At 52.7% G+C, this 26,342-nt stretch overlaps 1 protein-coding gene and 1 long non-coding RNA gene across 15 annotated transcripts in view; one reads left to right on the top strand and one right to left on the bottom strand.

Moving 5' to 3' along the window:
• Positions 1–26,342, bottom strand: part of MEGF11 (multiple EGF like domains 11) — a 336,904-nt gene that overhangs the window by 19,590 nt on the left and 290,972 nt on the right. For 12 of the 14 annotated variants that reach the window (XR_011527350.1, XM_070576560.1, XM_070576528.1 and 9 more), the window contains 9 exons: positions 15,621–15,741; positions 14,585–14,748; positions 13,383–13,485; positions 8,054–8,200; positions 7,545–7,679; positions 2,546–2,674; positions 1,417–1,545; positions 820–948; positions 187–315 (listed from right to left, as the gene is read on the bottom strand). Coding sequence is in view for 13 of the 14 variants with exons in the window: in XM_070576560.1 (XP_070432661.1) it covers positions 187–315; positions 820–948; positions 1,417–1,545; positions 2,546–2,674; positions 7,545–7,679; positions 8,054–8,200; positions 13,383–13,485; positions 14,585–14,748; positions 15,621–15,741 (1,186 nt within the window). In the remaining variant the exon portion in view is untranslated. The remainder of the gene's footprint in view (positions 1–186; positions 316–819; positions 949–1,416; positions 1,546–2,545; positions 2,675–7,544; positions 7,680–8,053; positions 8,201–13,382; positions 13,486–14,584; positions 14,749–15,620; positions 15,742–26,342) is intronic. The other 2 variants (XM_070576518.1, XM_070576587.1) reach the window with 1 other exon arrangement.
• The window catches only part of LOC139076095 (uncharacterized), a 48,330-nt gene that overhangs the window by 3,938 nt on the left and 18,050 nt on the right, over positions 1–26,342 (top strand). The window lies entirely within an intron of this gene.

Here is a 26,342-nt window from a genome sequence, read left to right as displayed (position 1 = left end):
TCTCCAGCGCCTGGAGCCTCGACCTCTGTAGCCCACCCCACTCCCACTCTGCCCCCAAACGTGCATAAAGGAAAGTCACAAAGCATCCTTATAAAATCCAGTTGTCCCTGTTGGAATCTTCCCTGGAGCCCGCCTCCATGGGGCCCTTTCTACAGCCCCCTGCCCCGGGGCTCTGCCACCTATTACCTTGGTCACACCTGATTCCTTTGAATCCAGAGCTGCAATAACAGGTGCCGGTGACGTGGTCACAGGTGGCATTGTTCATGCACTCACATAGCTGCTGACACCCATAGCCAAAGGTTCCTGGGGCACATCCTGTGCAGCACGAAGAGTTGGGGTAGACAGTGAGATGCACCCGCTCTCCACCCCTCGCCCCCATATGTGGACAGCTGTGAGAGCCAGTTCGGTCTCCCTGAATGAATCCTATTTCCCTGTAGCTCCTGAGGTGTGTTGGTTTGATACCTGGGGTAGAGAGAGCACCTACCCCTGCTTTGTCCTTACTTGACGCATATTTACACAGCATCCTCTGTGTGCCAGGCCCTGAGCTGGGTGCCATAAGGGCTTCAAAGAAGAATCAAACAAGATCTGCCTCCCTCTTTACTCCCTCAGGCCTCTGCTCTACCTCAGCATCCCCCATTGCCACCCCAACTGGAAGAAGAAACTCTTCAAACACCAATGTCCTTGGGAGTTGCTCCAAAAGTCAAGGGAGCAGGGGGTGCAGAGCCCTGAATGGGTGGGCCTTGAAATGGGGGGAGGCTTTCCCTGCAGGAGGCTGAGGCCTGGCACTGACACCTAGGGTCAGGGGTTGGGACAGCTTACTCTGCTCGCAGTGTCGCCCCGTGAAGCCAGTGCGGCAGGTACACTTGCCGCTGATGTGGTCACAGCTGGCGCCATTCTGACACTGGCACACGCGCCCACAGTCCTTCCCATAAAACGCTGCTGGGCAGCCTGGAGAAACAGGGTGGGGGCAACTGCAGAGGTGCAGCTGGGACCAAACCTGTCTTCTGCTGCCTCTTTGGGCATCGGGTGAGGACTAGCAAGACTGCAGCTGAGCCATCTCCCCGCTCTGACCACTCATGCTGAGGGGGTTGGTGTTGGCGGGGCAGTCCTTTGGACAAAGCTGCCCTGGAACCAGAGGCTGGGCTGGCGTCTCCTTACTGTGCAATCAAAGCTCACTCTTCCCCACTCTGGGCCTCACTAGCTAAGGAAGAGTCTGGTCTTGATTGCTGGGGTACCTTATAGCCCTGACCTTCCAGGAATTTGGGCCCTGAATCCAGCTAGGCCCCCCAGTCCTTTAGTGGGGAGCTTCTGGCCCTGGGGCCCGCCTCCTCCTTCCCTCCGTTGAGGCCAGACGATGCCTATGGCAGCCAGCAGGCTGCAGCATGAGATTCCGAATAGCTGGGAGGTGGAGCTTACGCTGCGTGCAGAAGAGTCCAGTCCAGCCAGGGGTGCAGTGGCAGGCTCCATCCTCAGCGCTGCAGCTCGCCCCGTTGTGGCAGCTGCATGTGTGGAAGCAGGCAGGGCCCCAGAACCCAGATGGGCAAGCTGGAGGTGGGTGGGATGCAGAGGGTGAGGGCAAGGCAGAGAGGGGCAGACAGAAAGGGAGGGAGAGGAAGGGGGAGTCAGAGCCAAGTTGCCAGGATGCACCCTGGTGGCACTTCCTGGCTTTCAGGGGGCTTAACACACTGTTCACAGATTTCCTTCACTCACCTCTTGGCTCAGTCACCCAAGATTCCCATTAAGCTCAGCATCTCTGCCCACTCCCAGCTCTGAGGGCTCCTGAACCTTCCCTCTTGGCACTGTGATTTGGAGAGTGTGGGTGTGTGATAAACTGTAAACATTGTGGTTTAAGGTGTGAATACTGTGTGTGCTAGCTTCCCATGAGGATGGGGACTTTCCCAGAGCAGGGACTCTCTTATTTCGGCTGGTGAGCGCCCTGACTATGGCATCTGTGTGTCCTCCATCAGAATGAAAATTCCCTCAGGCCAGGTCATCTAACTGGGACCTCCTTAGGCGTACGGACTGGTCCTCACCCATGAGCTCCACGGGGCAGAGAATGGGTCTCTGTTACCTCTGCATCAGATTGGGTACACCTTAAATGAACAACCCCTGCAATACCCTGTCCAGGCTTATGATGCCCAGGACATCATTCACATGGGCCACCCAGAGGACACCCTCGCCCCTTTGAGGGGACTGCTCTGGCCTCACCTCACTTCCCCACTCCCAAACTCCAGCATGTCAGTCCCTGCCCCTCTACTTCCCCATCTAAACTTAGGGGCTACTCGTTGCTCAGGTGCTAATGGAGTATTAATTCTCAGTATTAATAGTACTATCAACAAAGTCAATACCTTTAACACCAGCAGTTAATAATGCCAGTGATCAGTCCTAATAATTCATCATGTTAGCTAAATAGCTAAATGGGACCCAGGTGGACATTTCTATCTACAGGAAATTTCAGCTGTGGGAGGTGGAGGTGCCAGGGACAGAGTTTCTGGGCAAGGAGGGCCTAACCCTGGGTGGGGGACATTCCCAAGGGGCAGCTTACCCTGTGAGCAGTCCTTGCCAATCCATCCGGGGAAACACTGGCAGGAGCCATCGATGGGGCTGCAGGTCCCATTGTTGGCACAGGAGCACAGCTGGGCACAGTCCTGCCCAAAGTGTCCTCCAGCACACACTGTGGGCACAGGACAGCCTGGCACCTGCCCTCCCATCTGTACTCCTCAGACCACCACCCATAGCTGCACACCTAAGAGTTCTGGGCCACGGCCATGACCACCCTAGGGTCACAGATCTGGGTGGGAAGTGCCCATCTCAGTACCCCCAACACCCCTCTCCATTTGCACATAAATGAGTTCCCCTCTTGTGCCCACAGCTGCATTTCTGGAGAGGCTCTATTAATGATACCCTTTGATAGAGGAAGAGACTGAGGCTCATAGGGGTAGATCACTCCACTTAGGTCTCACGAACAGAAGTGGTAGACTGGGAATCCCACTTCTGCACTCTCAGTCCACTGCTCCCTGCCCTGCTCCACAGCCTTCTGCCTTCCATTACCACGCTTTTGCCAGCATCACTGATCCCATAGCCACAAGGGCAGAGAATGTTTATAGCTGGAAGGAGAGGGACAAATGCAGGGTAGCAGGTCTGTCTGCAGAGAAACTGTTGGAGGACTATTCCTGAATGTCTATCCTTGTCCATCTATTTCCTCTGTCTCTCCGAATCCAACCTGTTCCTCAAGCCTCAGCTCAGCCCCCTCCTCAGGAGAGCCCTCCTCAGTCCACAAGGTGCTCTCTTCCACTGGGTTCCCATGGCATTTGCACTTTGAGTCACTTGTAGGATTTTGGTCCCAGTCCCTCCTGAAGGAGTCACTCCTTGGTCCCTGGAGGAAGGCCTGGTTTCCTTAGCCAGACTTCAAGCTCCCTTAGGACTAGGTCTGAGTGTTAACTGACTAGCTAGCTCTCACTGCCCCTGCAGCTCATCCCCCACCTGCTTCCTACAGCTGGAGCACTCCTGTGCCTGCCCGGATGGCCTCAAGTGGCTGCCCATTGCCTCACACTGAAATCTGGATCCTAGAGATCAGCACTTAACCTGCCTCACTCAGACCCATCAGTCACCGGACCACACACCACCTTCCAAATACATGCCTTGTATTTCCTCCTCTATGCCGTCACTCCAGCTCTTCCCTTCCAAAATTTCCCTGACCCTCATGTCCAGCTGTGGAAATCCTACTCTGCCTATAAGACTCAACTGCCACGTCCCCCATGATCCCTCTCTAGTAGACTGCTACTCCTTCAATATCAAGTCTCTTCTTCCTTAGAAGTAGAATCTCGAGTTTTAGCTGGGCTTATGGCCACCTGGAATTTCCTGGAATTTCTTGGGCTCCTGTACAGCTGGGTGTGGCCACGTGACTACGTTCTGGCCAATGGTGAGTGGAAATGCATGACTTTATTTGCCCATTCCTCCTTGTTGAGGGATAATGTAGATTATAGATAAGAACTGTGGACAAAATGACTGGAGCTCAAGCAGCTATCTTTCATCAGAGGTGGAAGCCATATGCTGAGGATGGCAGAATAACGAGAGAGAAGGAGCCTGGGTCCCTGACATCTTTGTACGCTACCCTGCCATTCCCCAATGGCCTACTTCTGGATCTTTTCTTTTTAATGTGTGAGGGGGAAATAATGCTTGTCATTTTCAAGCTAGTTTTTTGGTGTTTTTATGTCACTTATAGCTGAACTTAATCCTAACTAATTCATCCCTCTTCTTTGTCCTGGGGGTCTGTGTCCCTGTTTGAGCTTCCAGAACCCTCTGTTAGTTTCTTCCCTGGTCTTCTGTTACTGTGACTTGTGAATCTGTTTTCAGGCCAGGCCTGTGTCCCGCCTATGTCTGTGTCCCCTACAATGCCTGGAAAAACCACACGGACTCAAGGCATGGTGGCTGAATGTATGGAAATAAACTGGCTGCCCTTTCCTCCCACTTCACTCCCAAGTTCTGCTGGAAAGGCTGAGCTCAGAATTGTCCCCTAGTCTATAGGCTTTGTGAGGACAGGGAACTTGGCTCGCTTGTTCTTTGTTGTCTGAGTGCCCAGCACAGTGCCTGAGTATAGCGAACACTCAGGAATTGTTCCAAAATGGTGAAAACACGCCACAGGAGCAGTGACCTTCCAGTGGGTTCTTCTGGGATCAGTGACTTCTGTCCTTTCAAGCTCCTCTCTGTTCACCTTGCCCCCCTCAAAGCCCAGTTCTAGCCAGCCCAAGCTCCTCAAAGAAGGCTTCCTTGCATCTGTTATGGGGGAGGAATTCCTTGAATCTCTGAGGCCCTCAGTTGGCCGAGCCACATGCAGCATCATGGGAAAACGTTGATTTGTGAAGTTCCCCTTCCCCAGGGCCCAGGTCTCTCAAACCTTGGGCTGGTACCCTCTCCTTTATGCCACACTGCCTCATATTGCCAGTCCTTCCCCAACCAGATTGTGGGCACCTGGTGCCTAGCATCCCGTGTCCTCTCTGTGCCTCTCCTGGACATGATTAGCGGTTGGGACAATAAGGAAGGCAACATGGTGTACCGGGATCTCCAGTCCAAAGGCTTGGGTTTGGGCCCTAGTTTTATTTATGTATTCAACAAACACTTCTGTGGAGCTTATATGCACTGGATACTGTTCAAATGCGTTACAAATATTCGTTCAATTAACCTTGTAACACTCTCAATATTATATACATTCGTTATTACTCTCTATTATTAACTCTACTTTACAAATGAGGAAGCTGAGGGACTGAGAGGTTAAGTAGCTTGCCCAAGGTCACACAGCTAGAATGTTCTGCCACTTACTGGCTAAGTACCTTTGAGCAAACCACATCACCCCTCTTAGTCTCTGTTTCCTCATCTTTGAAATGGGGATGATAACTCTCACCCACTGGCTGCAGGCCATGGTTAACAGCTATGAGCAGGCTGGCTGATTTGGGCCCTACATGTCCTCTGGCAAAAACCTTAGCTCCTTCCAGGTCCACTGCCAGGAGGATGACATGCATCTCACCTGTTTGCAACTTGAGCTTCCTGAAAAGCATGTAGCCCGGCCTCCTCTTCCCTGCCACTGGGAGGTGCTTGCTTTGGGGAACCCATCCCCAGCCCTGGCCCTCTGTGGGAAGTGGGGTGCCAGAGCTGCTCCACCTACCCCCACCCCCAGCTCTGAGCTTCTCTAACAAGACAGTCTTATCTTTGAAGTCTTTCTCACATATACAAGGCTGACTAATTCACCCATGGAACTGCTAATGTGATCAGTCTAATACATTAATTGGTCGACTTCTTGGCTGAATGAAGAGAGGCAAAGAGGGGTGGTGGAGAGAAGGGGGGCTGGTGAAAAGAAAACATCTGGTTATATTTAATCTATGTTTAATGATTCTGCATAAGCAGTGTCTGTAATTTGTAACTCTCTGGAAAACCGGTCATTAGAAAGTGTCAGTTCAATTTTTTACAAGGTGTGAGACTTAACCAGGGCAGTTGCCATTAATAGCAAACTCTATTAGATCTATATGTGGAAAATACTCATTAGGCCAGCGGGCGATAAATCAGACATTGCAAGATCTGAGAGTTACTCCTCGGGCGGCTTAGGTCCCAATTTAGACCCGGCCTATCTGTATTGACGGCTGAGTCTCCGATGTTTAATAAGTAAACCTCGATGTGTCAGATTATGATTAAACTGTCCTAGGAGGGCTGCAAGCAAATGAAACTGTCACATATGTTTCCCTGGGGCCCAAACTTCTCATGACCTCAAAGCATCATAGAGTAAACTTTCTGCTCATACATATTAACGGCCCATACACTTACAAAAATAGCCCAGCTCAGTGATTCTTCATCAAAAGAATCGGTTCCCCTGGGAGGTAGTGAGCTCTCAACGGAAGTATTTAAACAGAGGCCAGATGAGATTCTTGCACAGATGACCTTGAAGTTGCTTTTAGCTCTAAGTTTACCTTGGTCTAAGATCCCTTTGCTTCTTATAGGTTAGAATGCAAATTCTGCAACCTTGTTTTCAAAGCTGTCCTGAAGGCTCCAGAGCACCTTCTCAGTCCGCTTTTGCATCCCCAGTCCCCGCCTCCTTCAGCCATTCCCTACTGCTGAACAGTTGCATGTCCAGGCCCTGTGCTTTGCCCAGGCTGTTTCCTCTACCTGGAGCACCTTTGTTCCTTCTTCGTCTTTTAGGCTCAGGCCCAGGTGAAGTCCTGCACAGCATGGAGCCGGCCCCCAAATCCACACTGCCTTGGCCCAACTAAGCCAAGGATGGCAATAAGCAATGGTGTGTGCTGGAGCCAGCTTCTGTCTCTGCACTGGTTGTTGAATATTCAGGAGTTTTGTGTCCAGTGTTAAACCATTGGTACCTTGGGATCAGTCATGGTGGGAATATTTACATCATAGAAATCTGCAAATGTTACAAATCAGGGCTTTTCTCCCACAGAGAGCCAGTTTAGCAGCACACCAATGCAAATAAGCTTTGTCTCCCTTTTCAACTGCTGTTGAGTGCTAGAGGTTGGCTGGAGTTGGTGTTGTGAAGGATTCTGCATTTGAGACAGGAGAGCAGGCGGTGAGGGATTAGTGCTGTCGGCCTGAGTGCGAGGAGAAGGGGCCAGGAAGTTGCCATCTCCAGCTGAAGCCAGATCTGTCTCCTCTGAGCTCCCACCGCATTCTCTGCCTTTACCACTTGGCACTCAGCATAAGCCATTTGGGGCCACTTCTTATGTGGACCTCATCTGCACTTATTTCATTTTTCATCCATTTAGCATGGGCTTTGGAGTCAGAATTTGTTTCTCAGCTCTGCCACTTGCTAGCTGTGAGATCATGGAGAAGTCATTCGACCTCTCTGAGCCTGTTCCTCTAACTGCATAACAGCTTTGTCTCACTCCCTCTGGTGACCCAATTCTTAGAAAGGTAGTCCCAAGCCCTGCAGAGGCAAAGAGCTGCCCCCAGAGTTTGGTGAGAATCCTCACACCCTTCCTTCCCTGCCACTTCCCTCCCAGGACTCCCCACCTCCCAGGTCCATGCCTTCCACCAGGAGACAGTACCTTGGTTGCAGAGGGCTCCAGAGAATCCAGGGAGGCACTCACAGATGCCGCTGACATGGTGGCAGGGCCCACTGCTGTGCACGCAGAGAGGGCACGGCTGGGCGCAGCCATGGCCATAGAACCCGGGGGGACAGACTGGGGGTGAAGGGGAGATGTGGTCAACAGCTCAAGGGGCCCCAGCCAGCCTGGCTACCCCTCTGGTCCCGCATAGTGATGAAGGGAGGTTCCTCAAAAGTATGGGGAGAGCCGTACCCGCCCCACAACTTGGAGGGCCCGTCCCTTTCTGCAGAGAGGACCTGTGGTCTGGTCCTGTTTCCACTGAGGAGCAGGGCTGGGCCTTGAGCTTGGGGATGGAAAAGCCAGGGCAGGGAGCGAGGGGAATAGAGGGAGAAATTTGATGGTGGCTGACTCAGAGCCCAGCCTCTCTCAGGGCAGGACTAGTTCCAACTGGGAAGGGGTTGGGAGGAGGAGCCGTCCAAGGTCTGTGAGATGGGGGTGCTCAGCCTTACTTCTCTGGCATAAGGGTCCTCGGAAGCCAGGGGCACACTCGCAGCTCCCATCCTCTGGGGAGCAGGAGCCACCGTTCTCACAGCTGCAGGAGACGGAGCAGTTGGGACCCCAGCGACCGGGCGGACATGTGCTGTCACAGCGGATGCCTGTGGGCCAGAGGCAGACTCAGGTCAGAGGTGATGGGGTGAGGGCAAAAGGAAGACTGATGGGAAGGGGGCACCGTGCAGTATGAAGAGGTGGAGGCAAGCACAGTGCAGCCGGGAACATGGAGGAAAGCCCTAGACGAGGCCTGGCTGGTCAAGGAGGGCTTCCAGAAAGGGGTGATACCCAAACTGAGTCTTAAGGGCCAAGGAGGAATTGACAAGGTCAAGGAAACTCTATGTGCAAAGAGCAGGAAGCAGGAGAGAGAATCGTGCCTTGAAAGAAAAACTAACGCAGTGTGGCTGAACCATAAAGCACAAAATGGGGTATGGCAAGAGAGGAGACTGGGTGACTAAGAGGGGACCAGATCATGAAAGGCCTCTTTTGTTTGGACATCTTAGTTGGTTATCCAAGGTTAGGCTTGGGAGAAACCAACAATGGGGCAGGTGAGTGGCGTTACTGGGGGCTGCACAAGCTGGGAGTGAGCTCTGTGACACCCGCATAAGTCCAGGAGGGACTGGTCCTTGCCGGGTCCCAGCCAACCAGCCCCGGGGTGGGGGCCCAGAGAGTGGGCGGCTCTTTTCAGACTCTTTTGACCACAGTCCTCAGTGCAATATGTATTTTACATCATACGTGCACACATATGTATAATAGAAACCGACAGTTTGCAAAACGACATTTTCTGTCACTGTGTGTGATGTACTCTGATGTTTTCTGTGCACTGTGATGTATTCTATTAATAAAAAAAAAAACTAGTTGTGACCCAAGAAATTGACTTAATGACCCTCAGTTTGACAAACAGTGGTCTATGGGGGAATGGACGGAATTTCTCAATAAGCAGGAGGAGGAAAGGCCTACCTAGTCTTTTTGAGCTGAGATAGAGGAAATGTGTACTGGGGTGATTACAGCCCAAAGGCTAGGAAGGAATTTCAGAAGGCCTGAGGCTGAAGGCCCCAGCTCTGGGTGAAGTTTCCTCTCGGGCAGCAAAGGCTTCCAGGCTGACATGCATTAGGTGAATGGACCGTGTGGACCCAGGAGACCGGCTTGGCTTTGGAAGGTGAATATCAGAGGCTCAAAGAGGAGCAGAATTAGTTTAAAAATCATGTCTGCCTTGTTATAAGGACAGGGATTGTGAAAAAGAGAAAGAAAGAGGGAGGAAGACATTCAGGCCCAGTGAACAGAGCCAGCCCAAGCAGCGGAAGGAGAGCAGTGGGACCAATTTAGAGGCAGGCTGGAATTGTACAAGTCCACCTGAGCTGTTGGGGAAGGCGGGGCGGGCGTGCAGAACAGCCGGGAGAGAGCGGAGAGGGAGGGGATGCAACAGGCTTCACTCATCCTCCAGTGCTCAGTCTAGTCTGGCGCCCGCGCTCCCTCCCTGGGCCTCCCTCCCTGTGACATATCAATTGTGCAGCAAGGTGGGCCTTCAGATGACGCTGTCCAGCAAATGAGGCCTCTGTAAGGAGGGAGCGGGGACCTCCTCCCCAGGGAATGGGATCTTTCCCCAGTGAGAATCTAGGGGGCACATTTCACCCGTCGATGTAGGTCTCTTGCTGTCGAGTTTCAGGTGCTCAAAAGGTGAACCCTGGACAAGCAGCATGGACTGACCCAAGGGGAGCCTGGGGAAGGGGAACCCATGAAGCTGTTCAAAGCTTTGGCTCCCTCTCCAAGTTTCCCCTTCTCTAGGCACACCAAAAGCTGTGATCTGCCCCAAGGAATTGTTTTGCCTGTAGTGGCTGAAAACCCAGGATCAGACTGCAGGCCGAGGGACTCTGCCATTCTTGGGAGGCACGCAGGACGAAGGCCGAGCGCCACTGTCTGACAGGGGCCTCTGATCCTACCTGTGCCTCCAGCACTCTGTAGGCTGACCAAGGCACATGTGTCACACATCAACACTGCTCTTTCCTGAAACTATATGCAGATATTACTGTGATTAATAAAACACAATGCATACAAAAGCACCCCTGAATTCATGGCAGCCTGTTGCTATTATGTTTTCTTCCAACTGATGGACACACACTCATGTGTGGAATCCTCAAAATGTTTTCATGTGAAAAAGGGGTCCTCTTTCTTGGAGATTGAGAACCGTGGGTGGAAGGTGACTATGGTCAGATTGCAGGTGGCTGCAAGGGCCCACTGGGTTCTAGGGTTTGGCAATTATTTTATTCCAGGGCTGGCTCTGTGGGAGTGGGGCTCCTGTCTGAGGTTCTTATACATTCTAAGGGCTCTCTGGAACTTAAGACACTGGGGCCTAAGTGGGGAGAATGGTCCAGGGTTTCCCCCTGCATGGAGTGCCCTACTTCTTCAGGTGTGGTCACAGGGGCTGACGGTGGCCTGGTGGGACACTCTCTGACCACAGCTTCTGAAGAGGCACAGCTTCACCAGTGACCTTCTCTAGGCCCTGCTTTCCCTATAGTTGAATGGGGATCATAATCCCCGGTAGAGGTCCCTTCCCTTCTGACCCCTAGGGAATCTCCCTGCTTTATTTTTCAGGACCCCCTACACATCTGTATTGGTGGGTAAAGCTAAGCTAAGAATCCATATATTGTGAGCTCTAGTTCATGCCGCAAGGCCAGCAGCAACTCAGCAGCCCACATCCTTCTGGGTCTGCTTAGGGCTCTCCTTCTCCAGGAAGCCCTCCCAGATGCCTGCCCAGGGATTCAAACATCTCTTTGACAGTCAATGGCATACAGCTTTTTCTCTACCTATTATTTGAATGTTTCATACATATGAGTCCTGTCTCCCTTACTAGCAATTTGAAGACAGGGACCATGGTTTACTGATACTTCTGACCCTCCTTATTTGGTGCTTCTAATGGATAAGGATGCCATCTTGGTCATTTTTGCATCTACAGTGCCCAGCACAGTGTCTGACACGTAGGTACTCAAGAACTATTGCTGTTAGTGAATTTTGCCATTTATTGCTGGGCCCAACATGGTGCTGGGCATGGTAGCTGCCAAATAAAGACTTGACGATTGCTGGAGTGAATAAATGCTAATTGAAGGAATAAATGGCTCCCCTTTACAAGACAATCCTGTGTCTCGCATCCTATTAGCACTAATGTCCTGAGACCTGGGGCAACTCCCTTTCCTCGTCTGCAGTGTGAGGAGGTTGGAGTAGATCATCTCTCAGGTCTCCTTCACTTCCAGGGGAAGAGCCAAATATGGTTATAGCCCAGCTTCTTTCAATTCATTTCAATAGACATTTAATAAGCATCTACTATGTGCAGGGCAGGGGGAATGAGACATGATGTCAGTCGTCAAGAAGCCTGTAGCTTATGGGGGCGAGGGGAGAAGACAGGCACACCCTTAGGGCAGAGCAAAACCGGTGTTGAGCCAAGGTGCAAGCCATATGCCAGGAGCTGGGACAGACTTCTGGGGGCAGCGGAGGGTGGGGAGCACTTACTGAGCAGGAGGCCAGGCCTGGACCCCCTCCCCTCCCTATCCCTCCTTGGTCTCTATTTGCATGACAAACCTCAGGACATCAATCGCTCCTTTGAAATGACTTCAGGACCTTGTTTGGGGAAATTAGCTTTAGAACAGCAGAGGCCTTGCTGAAAGGTTGTCCATCAAAGAGGGAATTTTTAAGCACCAGATGTCATTGAAATCTTACCGGCTCACTCGAAATTAAGGCAACGAAAAATTGAAGTGGATTTCCACTTGGCTCCAGCTAAGAGTCTAGGGTACTGGTGACCAGGGTGGAGCCTTGCTCTGTACTAAGGGGCAGGGCAGGGGAGTGAGGCCGGAGATGCTACAGAGGAAGCAATGTCCCTGGCCCTCAGCTGCTCAGAAACTTTCTGGTTATGGAGAACAGAGGCTGCTCAGTAACATAGTGTGAATTATTTATCTGAGGACCTACACTGCCAGCAATGCCTGTATTTCTTTCTCCTTGCTGTCCACCACTGTGGGACTGGATTCATTCACACAGCACATCATTATTAACCACTTCCTGTATTCAGGGCTTACATTTACTGAGCACTTCCTATGTGCCAGGCACTGTTAGCACTTACAGGTATTAACTCATTTAAACTTCAAAATGACCCTGTGGTTGCAAGGATTATAATTATCTGCATTTTATGGATGGAGAATTCAGGCCCTGAGTGGTTAAATGACTTGCCCAAGGCCACAAATCCAGGCAGTCTGGCTCCAGCTCCATGTTCTTAACCACTGTGTCATCTATATCTCAGTGGGTGGCAAGCAGTGAATACAGTGGTAAACAAGACAGATGTGGTTCATGGCAATGGGCTCCAGAGAGCTGATGGTCAAGTTGGGGAGGCAGACAATAAATAAATAGTTACTCAAATCAGATTTCAGTGACAATTGGGGAAAAGTGTAGGGTATTATACGAATTAATAAAAGGGGCTCTTACATCGTCTTGGCCAGGTTAGGGAGGTGGGATGTAGCAGGGGGAGAGAGGCCTCCCAGAGGAAGGAAGCTGTCAGTTGAAATCTGGGGGATGAGAAAGCATTATCAAGTGAAGAGGAAAGGAGAGAGTGATGCCGGCAGAGGGAATGCACATACGAAGGCCTGGAGTCAGGAAGGTGGTTGGCCTGGGTGGCTGGAGTGTAGAGTGATGGGAGGGGGCAAAAGAGAGGTGGAGGAGTTGTGCAGGGCCCAATCCTGTGGGCCCCGGCCACTGGAAGGATTTCAGATTTTATGTGAGTGCCTTGGGAAGCCAGTGAGGTGTTCTCTGAGCAGGGGCTGATGTGAACAGATCTAGGTTTTGGAAAGTTCACTCTGGCCACCACGTGCAGAATGGATGCAGCTGGGCAACAGAGGAGGCCCAGGGGCCAAGTAGGAGGCCGAGGCAGTGCCGGCTGAGAGATGGTGCTCGGTGGACCAGGATGGTGGCAGTGGGATGGAGAGAAGTGGATGGATTCGCTAGGTGTTTAGGAGGTAGGCTGCCAGGACACATGTAGGGACCAGGAGTCTGAGCCTGGGCTAAGGAGAAAGTCCCTTGTCCCCTTCCACCATATCCTCTGCAAACACAGATTAAGCACCTAGACCTTTGTCTGATTTTTCACTGGTGTCCCCCTACCCCTTAGAACAGAGCCCCCAGAGGAAGTGGAGGGAAAGGTGCATATGCAGGGAGAAGCAGAAGTGAAGGAGGGAGAGAACGGTCAGGAGAAGCAGGAGGATACCAAGGACCAGGCTCCACAGGCCCTGGTGGTGGAGAGGCAGAGGGGGTTACCTGTCCATCCAGACAGGCAGCAGCAGTGGCCTGTGATGGGGTCGCAGCCATCGGCGTGGCTGCAGTCACAGCGCTCACTGCAGTTCAGCCCAAATGTGCCATCCTGTGGAGAGAAGGGGGAGAGAGAACTGCTCAGACCTAGACCCCGGTTTACACACTTTGGTTGGATTTTGATGAGAAAACTGAGCCACTGCCCCACAAGAATGCAGAGAGCCCGGGGCTGGAGCATGGTGGGAGCACTTTTTATAACTGGGGATCAACATGGCCATGAAGCCACTGCAAATAATTCTTTGGTTGCATTAACAAGAGGATGGGGCTTGGAAGGAGGAAGGTGATGGTCCTGCCGCACTTCTCAATGATCAAGCTCAGAGGATTGTACTGATCGCTAATTAAAATTGTAAATGAAAATATACTTTGCAAATCGTAATACATTGATCATATGTGAGGAATGGCTATATTTATTCTTTGTTACTGGGAAAGAAGGTTGCAACCAACATTTGTTGCATGCTCACTAGGTGCCAAGAGCCTTACATTACTCATTTCTCTTAATTCTCATAACAACTCTATGAGATGATTGCATTAAAGATGAGAAATAGGGTTAGAGAGGTGAAGTAATGTTCTCAAGGTAACAGTTAGAATGTGGGAAAGCCAGGATTTGAACCCAGGACTGTAGGACTCATTCAACAATATCACATTAATTAATTTATTTGTGTTTTAGATTAAGATCCAGTGATTAAGTCTGGGTGCTTATTGCTGGATAATGCTTGATTTTGTCCTCCCACACCCTAATCATAAAATTATAGACTGTTGGAACAAAAAGAAGCTTAGATGTTATCTATCAAGGAATGGTAACTCTGATGGATTAGTAAGGGCTGCCCTGTAGCACTGTGTAATGAAGGATTCTGAAGCTGCATTTGGGCTCAGGTACGCGTGTCAGAGTCAATAACGTTAGAGCAGCAAGGGGAAAGTGATGCCACATTGCTACATCTGCCAAGTATTTGCCATTTTACAGATGAGGGGGCTGAGGCCCAAAGTAGGAAAGTGGCCACAGAGAGGTCAGAACTAGGGCTGAGCCCTGAATCCAAGTGTCCCACCATCTCGTTCAGTGCTCTTCTCCGTGTACCTCTGCGGACAAAGTCACCATAGGGAAAGGACCTGCGGGATGCTGGGCCTACCAGGCCTTCCCCGTCCTGGGCACTCACTGGGCAGGGCAGTTCACAGGTGTCCCCCAGCCAGCCGGGCGTGCAGGAGCAGGAGCCATCTGTGGGGCTGCAGGCCGCCCCATTGGCACAGATGCAGCTCTCATTGCAGTTCAGGCCCCAAGTCCCACTGGGGCACGGATGGGTGCAGTCGACACCCTGCCACCCTGCGGGGAGGGAAAGGGGCTGTCATCTCTCCATCCGGGCCCAGCAGAGCTTTCTGCCCATCTCCCAGCTCTGCACAAGGCATCCCACCCTAACCATGGCTCCTCTGATCGCTGGGTTAGAACACATTCCACACAGTCTGCTCAGAAACACAGCACAGCTGTTAAGAGAGCTGGGCCTTGAACCCGGTCTCCTGCCTCTCCGTTCTCACTGTTTTTGCTGTAGGTGGATGATCCCACCTGGGACCCCCAGCCAAAGTGGAGTCAGGCAGCTTATCTCAGGACCCTTTGTTTTCAGGACAGGCTGGTTTCCCATTCTGAGGCTGATCACTAGCCTGCTTGCTCTCAGATCCATTTCTCCCTTCATTTGCTCTGTTCTGTGTCACAGGGGGCCAACCCCTGCAGCTGCGTACCCCGGGCCCCCCTAAGCTGACTCCCACAGTGCTTGCCAGTGGGAGACGTGGCCCGCAGACCGGAGGGCGGGAGCAGGAGAGACAACATTATCTCCTCTTCTCTCTCTGCCTTGGGCAGGGCCTCTGGTGGTGGCTGTGTCTCCCTCATGCTCCAGCACTACCATGCAGCCCTCTGTCCATGTCCCAGCTCCCGCCAGGTGGCCCTCACTCCAGGCTCAGGGAAGTCCACTTCCTCCCTTTGACTCTCCTGCCTCGGGTGGTAGCAGCTTCCCCACAGTTGCTAGTCTCACATTCCTGCTGTTGAAGTCCCTGGCACAGGTTTCCTTGGCTGCAACCTGACATATGAGCTCCTTGACCCTGCATGTGGGTGGGCAGGGCAGGAGCAGCCCAGACCCCTCATCCAGCAGCCACCTGGGCGGTGTCCACATCTGAGGTGGATGGGATTGGGAAAGAGCACATTACCCTCCTTGCAGGTGCAGGACCCATCCACCGGGGAGCAGGTGCCACCGTTGTTACAGCTGCAAACGGACGAGCAGTTGGGGCCATAGGTCCCCACTGCACAGGGAACCGCACAGACCTCTCCCTGGAAAAGGAGGAGGTGGATTGTGGATCAGAGGCTGCCCCATGCTGGGTGGCTGTGGGAGGCAGAATAACGACCCCCCACTCCCTACCCAGGACGTCAGTGTTCTAATGCCCGGAACCTGTGAATATGTGACCTTACATGGCAGAAGAGACTTTGCAGATGTGATTAAGGACCTTGAGGTGGGAAGAGTATTTGGATTGTCCGGGTGGGCCTGAAGTAATCACATGAGTCCTTACATGCAGAACATAACCAAAGAGGCTGGTCAGAGAGAGACGCCATGAGGAGTCCTCCCCCTGCCTGCGCTCACTTGGAAGATGGAGTAAGAGGTCACGAGCCAAGGAATGCAGTGGCCTCTGGAAGCTAAGATCAACCCTCCTTTTACAGCCAGCAAGAAAATGGGGAGCTTGGTCCTACAACCCTAGGAATTGATCTCCGCTGACGACCCCAGTGAGCAGGAAATGGGTTCTCCCCTAGCACCTCCAAAGGAACAGAGCCTGCCAACGCCTTGACTTTAGTCCCGCGGGATCACACCAGGCTTCTGACTACAGAAGTGTGAGAGAATAAATTTGTGTTGTCCTAAGCCACCGCGTTTGTTAGAGCAGTGACAGGAAACTACTACAGAGATTCCAGACTACAGCTCCAGGATGGGCAAAGCCCCCAGTGACAGGAAACTACTACAGAGATTCCAGACTACAGCTCCAGGATGGGCAAAGCCCCCAGGGAACTTGACCCCTGAGTCTGTATTAGGTCACGCCAGCAAAGAATTTAACCCTTGCTTCTCAGTCTTATTTGATTCTCACCAACAATCCCACAACACAGATAATAACATCTATCCCCATTTACCCGAACCTCCAAGGAGTTAAACATAAATAACAATAGCTGATGCTTATGGAGGCTTTCTCAGTATCAGGCACCATGCATGCATCATCTCATTTAAAGCTCACAATACTCTCAGGAGACAGGAACCATTGCCTCAGCATTATTCCCACTTAATGGAGAAAGCAATTGTATGGAGAAGTCAGGTAACTCAGCCCAGGTCATGGGGCTAACAATGGTTGATCTCTATTGGAACCCAGGCTGGCTGCTCAACCATTCTGTTACCAGGCGTCACAAACCGGCGTCTCTGGAAAGCGTTCTCAGAGACGGAGACCAGCGAGATCTTCAGAACCTTCCCAGTGAGGAGGAAAGGAAGCAGGACTGGGCAGAGGGAGAAATTGAACTGAGGCCTCAGCTGATGTGCCAGGAGGCTCTGGAGGGTGGCCCTTAGAACTGTCCCCCCAGGGAAGGGAGGGAGAGCCCTTATACCCCCACCAGTCATCGGCTAGCCACTGCCTCAGGGAAGGGGGTGTGACTTCAGGTGCATTGTGTTCTTTGAGGGCAATTTTGGGAGCCCTTAAGTTCCCTGCAGCTGGGGAGAAAGGAGTGCCTGCGTCCTGAACTGTGAGTCTGGTGGCTCACGACAGCATCCACTACACCGGCTCCAGCAAAGAGCTCAGAGTGAGGGTAAGTCACAGGGCAGGGGGGACCAGGAATGGGGACTTCAGAGGCCTTGAGGGGTGGAACGTTCAGTTGATCAGAGAAGAGTCGGGTAAAAGCAGTCCAGGTGGGAGAGTGTGGACGAGAGTGCAGAGGGGTATGAGAGCTGGGATGTTCTAGGGGCGCTGGAGGGAGGAGCTTACCTAGGGAGGGGCCAGAGAGATGTTTAAAAGGGGAGTTGGGAGCCTTGAATGCCAGGTAAGGGAGTTTGGGCTTTCTTCCCTGAGTCCTCCAGGACATGCCTCCTTCCCTACTCAAGAACCCACTTTGGGGCTGTCTGCTCGGGAGCATGTGGTCACTGGATGCTGAATTCCCACTGTGTTCCCCTAGGGAGTCTCTCCAGCCAGTTTCTCTGGTCTTATGCCTAGGCTTACTGCGGCAATGCTGATGCATAGATTGAGCCAGGAATTCAGAGCTCATCTGGGCCCCACCAGCTGTGTGACATTGGATAGGTTCCTGCCCCTCTCTGAGCCTCAGTTCCAGCATCTGTGAAATGACAGGCTTAAAGTAGAGGAGCTCCCCTCTCAACTCTAAGGGTCCCAGGCAGCTGTCTCACCCCCATTTAGGCCACAGAGAGACCAGAGATTGTGGGCCCTCGGTGAAGGGAGACCCCTCTCGAGCTCTTTTCTCCTCCTGTCCCGCTTGCACCAGCTGGGTCAGGGAGAAGAGACTGGGGAGCACGGAGTCCTGCCCCAGAAGATTCCAAGGTTACTTCTGGTTCCCCTGCCAGTCCCTGGCAGGCCCTGACCAGCTGGAGTCTGTCAGCACTCGCATTACCCAGGAAACTCTAATTTCTCCAAGACTATAAATAGCCCATAAGAATATATTTAAGCTCTGAGGGCCTTGGCCCGGGTGCAAATTGCACACACAGTTTATGATTTCTCTGTGTGAATTTAAGAAAGAGCGGTTTCTCTCCTGGCATCCTCATTAGTGACCCCAAACCCGGGCCTCCTGGGAGGCCTCAAGGGCCTGTGGGCCCAGCTGTGGGTATGCTGGTGAGGCTCAGAGAGGACTCTCCACCTGGCCCTGCTCCAGGGGCCAAGATGCAGAGTGCCCAGCATGAAGCATCTGCTCCCAGAACACTGTGCCAGGGCATCGTTTTCTCCCGGCGCAGCCCGTGCAGGCGCATGGACAGGCAGCTTGGTCTCTCAACGGCCCTGGGAGGCCACCAGGTACAGAGGACTTTCTGCATCCCAGAGAAGGAAATGGAGACTTAAGAGGGGCAGTGAGTTCTCCAGGGCCCCGCGGTGTGTCAGCGAGGGTGAAGAGGAAGAACGAGGCCTTCCTTCCAGAGAGATGGCAGAGCCCAGTGCTTCGAGAACAGCGCCATCCCGCTTCCACTACTCACTGTGCGCGCTTGCACAATTTACTAACCCCTCGGGACTCAGTTCCTCCGTCTGTAAAAGGGGAATGATAACATCCCTACTTCATAGGATTGTTAAAAAGATTAAATTAGTTATTATACATGAAGCAGACCGAATAGTGCCTGGCAGGCAGAAAGCACTACAAAAGCTATTATTACTGCAAAGAAATAGTATCTCTTACGAAAAGAACACACAAAACCCTCCAACGTTTCAGCAGAAGGTGGCTCTGGAGGAGGGACCCATTGCTCACTCAGTAAACGAATGCAGGGCCCTGGGCAGGAGAGGAGGGCTGGTGCTCGGGGAGCAGGAGGCCTCACCTCACACTCCAGGTCACCTTCCGGCCACCTCCTCCAGGCTGGCTTCCTGGTTCCCCTCCTCACAGCTGAACAGGCCGGAACTTTCACCACCACGTACCAAGGGTGTGGTCTTGGGGGACGGAATGACCACTCACTGAGGGGCTACCCCATGCCAAGAGTGTTCCAAACCCTTCCCATTTGTTACCTCCTGATAGCAAAAATTCCAAAGAGGGAAGTGGGAAGTTTCTAAAGTGCACAGTTCTGCCCTGAAGGAATGGGAGCCTGGTGCAGCTAGCTCCGGACACCCGCTCCTCCACCTCACTGTTCTGACCCCGACTTGGTTCAAACTCCTCAACCAGCACAAGTCCTAACAGGTAAACTCTTGTCAAATTCCCTACCTCTGGCCTCTGATCTGAGGCTCAGGCCTGGTGCATAGTTGATTGGCTGTCTCTGGTGATTGACATGCATGGAAAGCCAATAATCAGCCTAACTCCTCAGGGTTAGCCTAACAGCTCTGCCCCCCTCAGGGCGTCCCCTGGCCAAGGTCTGGTGATTCCCAAGGTGCCCCAGGGGCCAACCCCAACACACAGGCCCTTCTCTCACCTACACAGCTCCCCGATTTGGGGCACCCCTAACAGGCCTCAATCATGATGGCCTAGGTGGTGCCCAAGTCTACAGGGGTCAGTATCTGTGTCTACACATGCTTAGGTAGTTGGCATACACACCTGTGAGTCTGTGTGTTTGTCTCTGGGGGTATCTGTTGACCCATCTGTGTGGGTTTGGGTATAAATTTGTGACTCCTTCCTCATCCTTCTTTCCTGGTCTGTTCCCTCCCCAGCCCCTAGCCCTGCGCTGATGAGAATGGCGTGCACACACAGCCACCACCATCCTAGCACACCAGGGGTCCTGGCTGGCTCACGTGCCTGCCTCCGCCCCTAGCTGTGAGCTCTGGGAGACGGGGATCTGATTTTATTCACGTCTAGAGTCTCAGGGCTTGGGACCTTGCTGGTATATAATGGGTCCTTGATAAATGTTGTTTAATTGAAATGAGATGTTTGTGTGTACAAACTGCTTCTACTGTGGACAGAACCAGGACTGGGCACTTTCCATATGCTTTCTCTCTCATGCCAGGCACTTCAACAAATGTTTGCTGAACGGGGGCCAGCTCTGGGCCAGCCCTGGTGGTGGGCACCAGGGGCACACAGGAGCCTGAGACCCAGTCTCTGCCCTTGGGCAACTCCCAGGCAGTGTCCACCCAGGCACACTCATGCCTGCATGCAGATGTGTTTATTTGTCCACTTATTTACTGTCTCCCCCCATCCCCCCCCACCCCGAGTTAGACTAGAAGCTTTGTGAGAATAGGTATGTCACTTGTCTGGGTTGCCCCAGTATCCCTCGCTCAGTACCCAGCACAGAGTAGAGGCGTTCCATAAATAATGTTGAACAAATGAGTGAGGGGCCCCTGTGGGCTGGGGTTCTGTGGCTCCCGTCACACACAGGGAGCAGAATATTGTCTGGTCTAAGGATGGGTCCCATGCTACCACACGGTCTCTGGGCCTCCCTGGGGGCTCTTGAGAAAGGGGAAAGCCAGGCCAGATCCTGGTCTATGGTTCCACACCTCCCCCTGTTACCCCCTGCCCAAACCCTGCCCAGCCAGGCTGAGGGTCAGACGCACAGCCAGAAAATTACTGTTGGCCTCTAGTGCATCCACTAAGGGAGACAAGACCCTCGGAGCTGAACAGGACCTTAGATGATCAAATCCATCCTTCATGAGAAGGAGACCGAAAGTCAGAGTGGACCCACGAGGCAGAGCTGAGACTTGCAGGCCAGTGCTCCTCAGGGGACCGGCTGTAGGGACCATGTCTTATCCACCCCGCCTCCCCCAGCTGGTGCCTGGGATCTTTTCACACTCTGGGGAGAAGGACAGGCTGAGAGCCCAGGGCTGTGAGCTCAGATCAGCTGCAAAGCTGGGGAGTTTGCATGTGGCATCTCACGTGCTTTTCCACCTCCTGGCACCTCCACCCACTCCCTCAGCCAGGAGACCCTAAGGAGCCTTTACTGAAGCTGTTCCCCGAGATCTCCGTCCAGAGATCCTATACATCTTACTCGGAAAACAGCCTTCTCTTCTGCTAGACCGATGCTCATGCTGGGTAATAGACAGACCTTGGTTTCCTTATCAATTACATGCGGCTGTTGAAAGCCATCAGTTTCCCCAGCCTTTTACACCAGGAACCCTTGTCAGTGTCCTCCTTCTATAAAGCCCTCTCACTTGAAAGACACTGCTGTCACTCTGTGCTAGTGTCTAAGACCAGGCACGTATGGAACAGGTACAGTTTGGCCAGTGACTGCACACCATGTGAATTTGGTGGCAGCATCTTGTCCACCAACCATGACCTAGAAATTCCTGTGATGTCACCTACAACCAGTCAGAGCTTCTGATCCGTGCACGCTAACCTGGGACATCACATAGAGTTAATTTAATTCTAATTAAAAGCAAAAAACCAAAAGCCCTTGGTGTTTTAGTCGGCTTCATCAGAGGGAATGGACAATGGCCCGGAACCTTGATGAAATGTTCAGAACCCTCCTGGCAGGCAACTTGCTGCAGCCTTTGCAGGTGTCTAGCTGGGAACCACTGGCTGGGTCGTCTCTGAGGGCCCTTCAGCTCTGACTCTCCGAGCATCTTCTTGCCTGCAGTAGGGATCTTACCCCAAAGGAGTGAGGAGCGGTGGGAATGCAGGCCCAGTGGTGGGGAGCCCTCCTGGGCCTCTAAGCGTCACACACCAGCTGTGTGGCCACCCACTCTGCTATTTCATGGCCTGGGACTGGCCACATGCCCATTCCTAACAGTGGGAAGACAGCCCATTGTGCCAGAGCTGGAAAGGATGTTGGGAATCACCTGGTCCAGCTGCCTTGTTTCACAGGTGTGGAAACTTAGGCCAAGAGAGTGAAAGTGACTTGCCCAAGGTCACACAGCCAGTGCTAGGCAGAGATGGCATCTCCTGGCTCCCATTTTAAGCCCAGGATGCTAACAGCTCAGATGTGGTAAAACTCTGGGATAGCCTACGCTGCCCCTGATCATATTGATAGTACACTCACCAACTACGCACAGAGGATCCAGAAGATAGGGCCCTGACCTTGAGGAGGGGCTACCTGCTGAGGCCCAGATGCTTTGGCCCTTTTTCAACACCTGGAAGTTGATGTCTGGGTGTTTTTATGTATGCTTATCTATCCCCATCTCGCCTCCACAGCCCACACCCCCCAGTCCAGGAAAGGGAGCCCTCCACCTCCCACAGGGGCCGGTCCCTGAGGCTCCAGCTTCTGCCAGAGGAAGCCTGTCAGTGCAGCTCAGCGTTTTCATTCTGTGAGTAGAAGATGGTTGTGAACTCTTCCTCCCGTCCAAAGGCCTGTTAATTATAGATGCAGCATTGGCTATTAACATCTTGAACTTAATCTGAAAGAGCTACTGGCGGAATGGAACCCCCGGAGCTGGTCCCGCTAAAGAGACGCAAATCTCCCCTCTGCCTTCCACCTGCCTCCTTGCACAAAGTGGCAGCACAGGCCCGGATCCCAGTGGGTAGTGAGTTATATGTTCTATTACATTTGTTTCAAATGCTGTTTATTGAATTTTCTCCCTTGCAATATGCTGCTTTGTAGTTTGGCCCTGTTTGGGAAAATTAATCAACAGCTGGGCTTCTTGGGTTGATCATCTGTTTTCCTTGCAATGGAGGAGGTTAATAAGTATTTTCTGGAGTGGAAGAAAGAGGAGGATGGAAAGTGGTTGACCCTCCCTCACACAAAAGAGAGAGGCAATTGTGCAAGCTCATCTCTGAGTCCCCTTACATATGTTCTGTGGGTAGGAGGCAGTGTAAACAGAGTGGAATGGGGTTCTCTGGATTCAGCCGAGGCGGTGAGCGTGCTCCTGCCAGCCTGTGGGAGCTCAGCAGGCAGGACTCTGGGACAGGCAACCAGGTCATCGCCCTGGCCCACAAGTTTTCTTGTTGGAGGAGTAGAGATGGTTTAGGCAAGAAAGGGCCCTGGACCTGGGGTCAGAGTACATGGATCCAAGTCAGGCAAAAGCACTGGCTCAAAGTGACAAATGTCTGTCGAGCATCTACCATAGGCCAGGTGCCGTGATGGGCCCTGGGTCTCCTAACCATTACCCTAGACTAGAGGTCCCCTGAGGTCCCCTTCCGCTCCCCTATTCTTTAACTTTCTCCCTGCCCTCCCCCTTGCAGAGCAGGTTTCCCTGTTCCCGGCTCTTTTGCGGCCCTCACCACAGTTGTAAGGAGTTTTAAAAAATCAGCTCTCATTCACTAGCTTGTTAGTTCCATGAGGGTAAGGAGGGGGTTGGCTGTGTTCGACCCTGGGGCCCCGGCCCTGGCACAGTGCCTCGCCCAGTGGGTGCTCGGTGCACACATACTGAATTCATTCAGTCGTTCAGGAGATGGTTTTCAAGCACTAGTATGTGTCGGACACTGTGCTAGGCCAGGGGACACATGGTGAGCGGAACAGAGCTTGTCCCTGCCCTCGCAGAGCTCACCGCCTAGTGGCTGGCGGCGGGGAGGCACAGATGAGGCTGTGGCGTGAGAGGAGAGCAGGCTGGTCCCCTCCCTACTTCCAGATGTTCTGCAGGCTGCCTTCAGGGGCCTCCCAATGCTCTGCTCACTCCCCTGCTATTGCAGGAGTTTTAGAGGCACCAAAGCAGCCTGATTTTGGTGTCCAATGTCACCTCAGCGCCAGCGGCACACATGTGGAGTGTGCTTTACTGTTTACAAAGCCCCTTGCAAGGCAAGCGTCTGCTCTGGCAAGGAGAGCACCAGCCCAGGGCTGCTGCACTCCCCCTCCCCACCCTTCTCAGTCACCCCACTCCTGGCTCCAAGGGCTCAGGTAGTGGGACTCCCAGATGGGGAGCCTCATTTGTGAGTTTCCAGGGAGAAAGAGTAACACGTGGCCCACAAAGCAAAGAGAGAACAGCTTGGACAGAACGCCAGCCACGGAGGCCTCTCCAATGCAGAGCAAACCTCACTGGACCTAATTAGTGTGTCACTGATAAAGCAGCAACTGACAGAAGAGGCATGCTGGGGAAAAGAAACTCTGCATAAGGCATGAGGAGCAGAGGGCCAGAGAGGTGAGAGGGAGAGAGGGATGGAGGCCACTTGTCACGTTCATCCCCATCCCTGCCTCCTGTGCTGAGGGGGGAATGCCCTGGGCTTATGCGGCTGAGTCATTCTGTGTGGCTCCCATGGGGGATGGGTGCAGAAGGGCTAAAAGTTAGGCCTGGAAGCCCTACGCCTGTCCAAAATGAATGCGCTGTCAGTGACCTGAGGCTGCTCTGTACAGCTGTGCAGGCTGTGTACTGCACAACTCTAGAGGTGCCAGTCACATTATAGTCATAGTTTGTGTATATATTACATCAGTTTTCTGGTAGATGTCAGTAGAATGTCTTGAGAAAGGGGTACCGTTTTCTAATTTGCACAAATATGTTCTATGACTCTGATATCTCAAGAGGCCTCTTGAGGAGCAGAGACACCTTCTAATAGATCCCAAACAGATACCAAGACATTTCAGAGAGACGTGAGACAGTGAGTATGGCCAAGGAAGGACATTTGGGGTCAAGTTTAGCCTGTTTCACTTGGCTGCATGACCTGGGGTCTTCCTGGAGACTCAGCTACTGTCTTGGTGAAACAAAGTTTCTTTTCTCCTCCCCACCGATGCCCTTGTCCTATCTGTAGCCTCTTCCATTTCTCCAACTGTTCCTTCCTCCAAGAGTCTCTCCTGAGTTCAGAGAAGGCACCACTGGCTGATAATGGCTTGCTCAGCACTCAGGAGGAATTCTTGTCTTCTCAGGTGACTCCCGAGTCTGAGATCCCTGGAGACGTATGTGTGTGTTGGGTCCATGCAGAGAACGGGGAGCGGAGGCGGGCAGGACCCTCCTCACCACTGTCCACGCCCTCCCACCCTACAGACACGCCGACCCTTTGGCTTGGGACAGATTGACCATCCCCAGTGCCGGAGACAGGAGGAAGGAAACTCAGATTTTAACCACCTCCTTGGTGCCAGCCTGTCCCTTATCTCCTTTTGTTCTGACAACAGCCCTGCAGGGAAGGAATTACCTTCCTAGAGAGGGGCCATCCTAGAGAGAGGCGCGGTCAGCGTGCCCCAAGTCACAGGTGGGGAAGGGGCCGACTGACTCCACAGCCCAAGCTGTCTCCCCACAGGGCAGCAGTGACGGGACCCAAATGTCCCTGCACCTACCATATGCCAGGCCCTCTGGCAGGTGCCTTCCCACACATCTGTTAAACGCGTGCTGACAGTGGAGGCAGAAATGGCTAAAGGGGCTTATGGTAGGAACTCTCAGGGGGCATTTGTTTCTAATGTTAGGAGGCTCTTGAAGTCCAAAGGGTTTCAAGACTTGAAGGAATAAGGCTAAGATGGTGGAATAACAGGCAGTGCGAGCGAGAGTTAGGCTGTTGACATCCTTCAAATAATGCACATCCTCTGAAAGAGATAAAGCTGGCGATAGCGAAGATGATAGTGATGATGCCGCCGCCGCTGCTGGTGCTGATGATGACTGGGTATGCTATCAGCTCTGTGCACACAGGCAGGCCTCAGCCCTTAGCTAAAGGAGACAGCTTCCCATGACACCTGCACTTTCCTGCTTTCCACTCCAGGCCTTGGAGCTCTCCCTGCTCCCGGGGCTGGGCCCCGTCCAGAGCTCCTGTGCTCCCTGAGGCGCTGGGGGTGGGGAGGGTTCCAGCCACAGAGGATCAGAGCATCTCTCGCAGGCCTTCTGGGTCCCACTCCCTCTGAGAACAGAACCAGGCTTCCTTGCCAAGGCTGGGCTGCCATCTTTGGGAGTTTCTGGGCAAACACTGACAGCATAAGGCCCCAGTCACTCCACATGAGGTTTCACGATTTCCTTAGTGGTTTAAAAAAGTGTCTCTGAACTGCTGGGAAAGCCGATGTTGGACATTAGGGGAAGCTTTCATGAGCATTTAGAGGAGTGTGTGAGCGGCATGTGGAGGGGGCAGGGCACAAGATGAGACTGTGGCCCGGGAGGGGTGTGGGCGGGCTCCCTCCCTACTTCCAGACGCTGTTCTTGGTGAGCCTGTGCGTGCGTGTGTGTGATGTACGTCATACGAATAATACATGTGGGCCCTATGCATTTTGCGAGGTACAATGCGTTTTGCACTTGTAGAAGAGCAGGTTAGGGATAGGATTTAGGCTTGTTGTCCCAGTGTCCTGATTTGGATGGCAGCTATAGGGTACCCCCATGCGTGGTCCATATGGTGTGGGAGTTTGGTGTGTCTAAATGCTCTGTGTCAGTGGTGTGACAGCTGTGGAGTAAGCTCAGCATGTTGGACATTTGGGCCGATCCTGGCCAGAGAGCCTCAAGGGTGATTTG

Source organism: Equus przewalskii, chromosome 1 (genome assembly GCF_037783145.1).
Source record: "Equus przewalskii isolate Varuska chromosome 1, EquPr2, whole genome shotgun sequence".
In the NCBI taxonomy this organism is placed as follows: domain Eukaryota; kingdom Metazoa; phylum Chordata; class Mammalia; order Perissodactyla; family Equidae; genus Equus; species Equus przewalskii.
Note: the sequence above shows the minus strand (reverse complement) of the source record. Positions and strands in the feature narration are given on the sequence as shown.